General features: G+C 28.8%; 1 protein-coding gene across 1 annotated transcript; it reads right to left on the reverse strand.

Moving 5' to 3' along the window:
• Window positions 1-2,386: 2,386 nt before the first annotated feature.
• On the reverse strand, window positions 2,387-6,152 carry LOC101490164 (protein SGT1 homolog). The gene is made up of 10 exons (XM_004516641.4): window positions 5,858-6,152; window positions 5,182-5,251; window positions 4,763-4,887; window positions 4,523-4,646; window positions 3,997-4,093; window positions 3,648-3,713; window positions 3,411-3,549; window positions 3,051-3,136; window positions 2,863-2,967; window positions 2,387-2,641 (listed from the first exon to the last, which is right to left on the reverse strand). Exons 1-10 carry the CDS (start codon window positions 6,015-6,017, stop codon window positions 2,534-2,536), a joined length of 1,080 nt encoding a protein of 359 aa, XP_004516698.1. The 5' UTR covers window positions 6,018-6,152; the 3' UTR covers window positions 2,387-2,533.
• Between the last annotated feature and the right edge of the window lie 416 nt (window positions 6,153-6,568).

Genomic DNA, 6,568 nt, shown 5'->3' on the forward strand with positions numbered 1-6,568 from the left:
GTCTGATATTGTGCGTACTAGAATTGACATGTGTCAGACACCAAATAAATCTTTAATCAGAAGTGTGTGTTATATAATTAGTCAATTCAAAACCTTATAATATTGCGATAAAAATTTGTTTATGCAGTTTTTATGTTATTGCAAAGATTAAAAAACCTTATAATATCAAATCTGTAATTGCAACAGATTAATTTTTAAGGAGTGTAAACTTTTTTTACATGTACGTTCAATTGAACCACATCATTATCCCACTTTGTTATATTTAATGCAACACGAAGCTTTTTTAATACCTTGATTATATAAAATTAATGTCATAATATGAAATTGACAAAGAGATATAGAAAAGATGGATAATCAAAGTTTCTTTTGGAAGGAAGACTTACAATGCTCATAGAAGTGAATTTGGAGATTCCAATTCGACACAAGATAGATTTGAACAAAAGAGTTCCAAAAAAGATCAAACACATTTGCATTTGCAATACTGGCAAAGAATTTACTAAAATCCTGTCACCATTGTCTGTTACACACCATGGTTCTTGCGAATTTACCCGCGGTGGTAGATATATGCATGTTCTAAAGTTGAAGTCCGTTTTGTTATGTTTTGAAGACATATTTTATTTGTTGAAAAAAATCAGAGATAATAATTTATTTTTATTGTGTTCTCCTCGTTAAATTTTTTCCTCTTAATTAATAAGAGAAAGTTCAAATGCATGAAATTAAGAAATTGTTGATAGAACATTTGTTTTGTTTTTTTGTTAGACATGTTCAATCTCCAGCAAATGTTAGTCATACACAACTAATAGGTAACTTTTGTTTTGTTACATAGAGTTTCCTTTCTAATAATATATGAATTTGTATCGTGGATTTTGCTGTATATATATATATTATAATTTTGTTGCTATCACATGCTATGTCATGAACATAATGCTAAATATAGATAAATATCTAGAGCTAAAATATAATAATTTGTTGATTGAAAAAAGGAAAGAGAAGGATGGGAACATACTTCCAAGTGTGCATGATTTGTAATTCTATGATCAAATAAAAAAAGAACATAAATCAAATATACTAATCTATATATTCAACTATCCATTAGCAATACAAATTCCAAAACAATCTAATTTATCTTTTCTTTTTTAAATAAAAATTTAGAAGAGATAAATTTGTATTAATTAATTACTAATTTTACAAAATACTTTGAATCAAACAGATTAATTTTTATTATTAAGCTAACACCTCAAATGACAACAATATATTTACTATTTACTATTTACTATATATGAAAAATAATGTCTCAAAGTGGACACATGCATAGCAGTAAGAACAGGGGACTAGACCCCTATAACAAAACTATATAACTCTAGGTACAGCTGGCAGTAACTAACTTTTCCTATATATCTTAAGTATCTTTGGTGTATACATCAATGTGTTATAATTATGATTATAATATACACTATTTATTACTGTCTCCATTCTTTTCTTATAAAAGATAATTATTTTATAATTTAGTTAACAAAAATTAATATATTTAAATTATATATATTTTTTAAAAATAAATATAAATTACTATTAAACATAGGTGTAATACAAATTTATCCTAATAATAATTTTTTATTTTATTTTAAGATAAAAAATAAGTTCGATGCATGGCAATACAATACCGTTAATCACTCTCAAATTATTATTTAATATAACTTATACATTAGCAATAATAAAAGTTAACTCTTTTATTATCAAATAGTTGTAATTAGCGAATAATATAAAAAAGATTTACATTATCAATAAAAATAAATTAAATCCTTTAAAAAAATTATATAAATGTTCATATCACAATTTCAACAATTTAAAAAAAAACTATGAAGACATGTGAAGTTGATTTGGTGGCTAAAGTAAAAAAATTAATAAAAATTTGAGTGATAAGAGATCACAAATTCGATCTCTATCTACAATAAAATACTAATAATATTAAGAGTATTAATTACTTATATGGGCCATTAAAAAGACAATGAATTCAACAAAATGAACTCATGATATTTTAAAGATTGAGTTTTATGACAATGTTTCTAGCGTCTACCGATTTTTCCAAAATTCAAACATGTATTATTTCAGCATTCATATAAATAGCTAAAACTAATTATGTCATTGTATGTCAGCCAACTGAAAAAAATAATTAAAAACGATATTTTGGGAAAATAGGTTATAAATAATCTTGGTTGTTGAAAGAACCATTAGATTGCTTCATCCATTCAGAAACTTAATTCATACTGTATTTTTTAATAAATGCAGTTAACAGTATAAAATTATGATTATATTCATGGACAATTTTTTTTCTTAAATGGTACTTACGAAGTATAATTAGTAGAAAGTTGAACCAGAAGAAGGAGAATTAAAAGTAAAACAGAATGTGCATTAAATTCACCAAACAAGGGGGTAAAAAGGTGAAGTAACATGACATGAATGAAAACTCATTAAAAATCCAAATTCCAAAGTATTATATAATCCCACATAAGATTGATTGATTCAGAAAAACATATTAATATTCCCATTTCCTCAACTCCATGCCATCAGGTGGACTTCCCTCAACCTTCTTAGTTCCCACTTCCTTCCAGTTTGTTGACAGCACTGTTCCATTAGACTCCACCTACAGACAAATTTCAAAATTAAAATATATGAAATAATTTTTAGTAACAATGTTATTGGTGCCATGTATCAATATTGAGTTAGTGGTATAATTTAGTTTAATATCAGTTAGTCCCTGTAATTTACACATTGATAGAGACTACAAAAAATAATTATTATTGAGACTAGAAAAAAGTATATTATAGAAACTATAACAAAACAGGAAAAATAAATAAAACTTACAAATGATTTTTTCATTGCTCTTCTTGTATCCTCATCAGCATCATGATATATTTCCCGGAAAAATTTGTTCAATGCCGCATCGCCATCAAGTTTTTCACTTTTCTCCTGTAACAACAAATGTTTAGTCAAAAGAAGTGCGGTGAAATACATGTAACTGAATCATTGTTTATAGGCAGAAGAAGACAAACCTCACTCTTAACTTGAGCTTCAAGCTTATCCCAATCTACTCTTGTTGGTTTTGAGGATGGGTATGTGGGTCTTTGAGTTCCAGTAACTGCAAAATTCATGTTAACTGATAAAGCATAATCGAATGTGAACAATGATAAAACATAGTTATCAATCGCAGATTGCGGAAATAGCAGTATGTTCAAATTCCACTACACTACAGTACTATAGCCGCTATTTGACGATATTTTGTACTAAATAGTATACTGTAGAACACTAGCGATTTGTTCAAATTTATTTGCACTGTATCAACTAAGTTTTTTTTGGGTTCATGTCACCGAAAAACAAGAAGCAGTGAAAACTGTAGATAAATCTGAAGTTACCTGAAGAAGCAATAGTCCTTGGTGCAACTGCGGTTTCTCTGGTGAATTCTAGGGATTTCCAGTGAATAGGTTCGACTTTCGCAAGGCGAATTTCAATTTTGGTGGACAAAACTTCATACCGGCATTTGGAAGGTATGATCTGTTCGAATATAACCACAAATTAACATATGATACTAAATATCAAAACAATGCTAACATAAAAGCTTATTACACAGATATGAAAGCTTGCATTCATACCTTTCCAAATAAGCGAGATTGAAAGACATATGCATCTTCATTAGGGACATCAATGGTGACACTTAGCTACAAACCAAAAAAAGAAAAAGTAAGCTTACAGTGTTAGACCCAACTTGTTCAACCCAGTGTTGTCAATTGTTGATCGTGGAAAATAACAGTTTGTTCAAATTCCATTATATGCTATAGTGCTATAGCACCACAATAGCGTCTATTTGACAACACATTATATCAAATAGCATATTGCAAAACAATAGCAATTTGTTCAATTTCCACTATGATATAATGCTACAACGAAGAAGAATAATTAAAAAAACACAATGAATAAATATTATTATAATGTGACGCATACTATTTGTTCACCGAACTCCATAGTAATGCTTTCCTTTGATACCCCCTTTGCAAATATAGTTACAACCACTTCTTCAGGTTTCTGGTAATATTCATGCCTGCATAATTTTTTTCGCAGAGTCAACAACATCCGAGTAATTAGTATCTTCACTTAGTAGGAGTTTCGTCATTGTGAATATAGTAAAAAAAAGCATCACAAGCAACAAAGAACCGAAAACACAAATTCACATTATAGACCTATTCATAAGGTTCCGTCAAATAACTTAGGCCCTATTTGGGTAAACAACTTGATTAAGCACTTAGGGCTTAGAGCATAAACGCTTATTTATCATGTAAGTGCTTATGTATAAAGTATAAACTATTTTTATAACAAAAGATAAAATTAAATCGAATGAAACTTAGCTTTTACCTAAGAGCTTAGGCTTTTGGAAGAGTCTATTTTCGACACTTAAAAATAATAAATACCTAAAAACATAAACAATAATCCTACCAAAGGACATAAACAACAATCAGAAAGCTCTACTAACCTATATTTAGGTTTAGCAACCACAATTATCGGCTTCTCTACAAGATCATTTTCTTGATGAACAGCATTCAGAGTTGCACCCTGTGTTGTAGTCTTTTCCTGTGCAGGTTCGGCGTAAGATTCTTCTGTTTAACACAATATGTCCATCAAGCTCGAGTCAGTTTCCTAGCCAAAAATGACTAACCAACATTTTTCCTTTTCACCAAATAGAAAGTTTTCAACCAAAAAGAATAAAGTTCACCTGCAATGAGTTTATCACATTCTTTGATCAAATTAACAAATCTTGATTTGTCATCAGCCAATGAGGCACCCGTCTCTAAAGCGGTCTTAGCAGTCTGATATTCCTCAAGCTTCATGCATGCAATACTGCAACCAAAATTAAAAATCGAAAAAACAAATCAATAAACTAACTACAGCAAAGTCTAACTTTCACACTATATTGACATGACATTATCAATTTAAATTAGTTTGCAATAAGAAAAAATTACATGCTATCTTAGAAAGCAGTCCTCCACATAAGAATAAATCGTGTAATTGTATTTAAAATTCTATACATCGCAACAATTTCAGGATACTATATTCAAAACATTAAATGCAAGTAGCGACAAATACAAATATGCAAGAAAAAGAAAGGGAAAGACAAGGTAGCGTTGCATTTACCCTTTGCGCAAATATGACTTTGACAGAGAAGGATTCAACTCAATTGCTTTGTTTGCATCAGCAACAGCCTCTGGACAAAAGTCAAGAAATTGCTTGCCAAAATTAGTAAATCATTACTACTACATGTATGCATATAATCATGACCATACACCCTAAATTTTCTTGTAAAAATCAAAAGTACAAAGGATAGTTACATTCCTAAACATTTGCAATAACCGCGACAGCAGTAAACAAACAAGGAATCACATTTCAAACCCACACAAATGAATAAACAAATCAAACCATACAACATGATTCAACAAACATGTAGTTAGTTCCTTTATCATAACAATTTTAATTTGTTAATTCTGTTTATTTCTGTTTATCGAATTTACATGAACACTTTGAACAATAGAATTTGTACATTACATAACAATTTCACATTCATTGAAGTTTACACATCAATTCCTTCCATTATTGGAAAGAATCTCCAGTTTTACACAGCGACCTTCATATACAAGCAAATTATGCTGATACTAAACATAACGACCTTATAACAACCAAAAGGACTAATAAACAAATATTTTTAAAGATGAAAACTTTAGACAAATAAAAAAGAAAACATCTTTAATAAATAATCATATAGTGATGAAATACAATAGAAAAACATAAAGTTGATTCAAGAAAAAGATGAAACCAGTGAAGTTATTGAGTTTGATATTGGCTTGGGCACGATCAGCATAGAGTTCAGGTTTGTTAGGGTCAAGATGAATTGCTTGAGTGAGAAGTTCAACCGCTAACTCAAAGTGGTCTTCGACAAAAGCCTCTATGGCTTTCACTTCAAGATCGGAATCCATCACAGAGAGAGTAGAATATGAAGAAGAAGGGTTTAGAGAGAGAAGAAAGGGTTGTGTGAGTTTTGGGAGAGAGTCGAAGAAATGCGTATGATTGAGAGAGAGAGCGATGATATAAATAGTGGAAGGATGGAAGGGGGAAGGGAGTAGACTTTAACAAGTCTTCTAAAATATTATTATTATATATATAAAACTAACGGGTAACCCGTCCGAATATTAATAAATAAATTGTTATATTAATTTATATATATATATATATATATATATATATTTATAAATTTTATTTATATTAAATTAATAAGTTGATTTAAAAAAATAATTTACAGTAAAAAAAAATCTAATCCTAATTTAATTTAAAAATTATTTTCTTACACGATCAATATTACTGATGAAAAACATGATTCCAACATCACTCTTTAATTTTATTTTTGAATTCTCCAAAGAATATTTTTTTCTTTCCAAAAAAACTTATTATAAAACAATACTTTTAATTTTAAACAAATAAAAACAATACACATTATGATTATTTTTTATCTTTGAATTTGCATGTTAGT

The sequence above is a fragment of the Cicer arietinum genome, chromosome 8 (genome assembly GCF_000331145.2).
Source record: "Cicer arietinum cultivar CDC Frontier isolate Library 1 chromosome 8, Cicar.CDCFrontier_v2.0, whole genome shotgun sequence".
Lineage (NCBI taxonomy): Eukaryota > Viridiplantae > Streptophyta > Magnoliopsida > Fabales > Fabaceae > Cicer > Cicer arietinum.

Coding starts and splice junctions, on each gene's coding strand:
- LOC101490164 (XM_004516641.4), bottom strand. CDS start 6,017: ATGGATTCCGATCTTGAAGTGAAAGCCATAGAGGCTTTTGTCGAAGAC. Junction 3,714..3,996: donor TGGAGTTCGGTGAACAAATA/GTATGCGTCACA, acceptor TTTGGTTTGTAG/CTAAGTGTCACCATTGATGT. Junction 3,550..3,647: donor AATCTCGCTTATTTGGAAAG/GTATGAATGCAA, acceptor ATATTCGAACAG/ATCATACCTTCCAAATGCCG.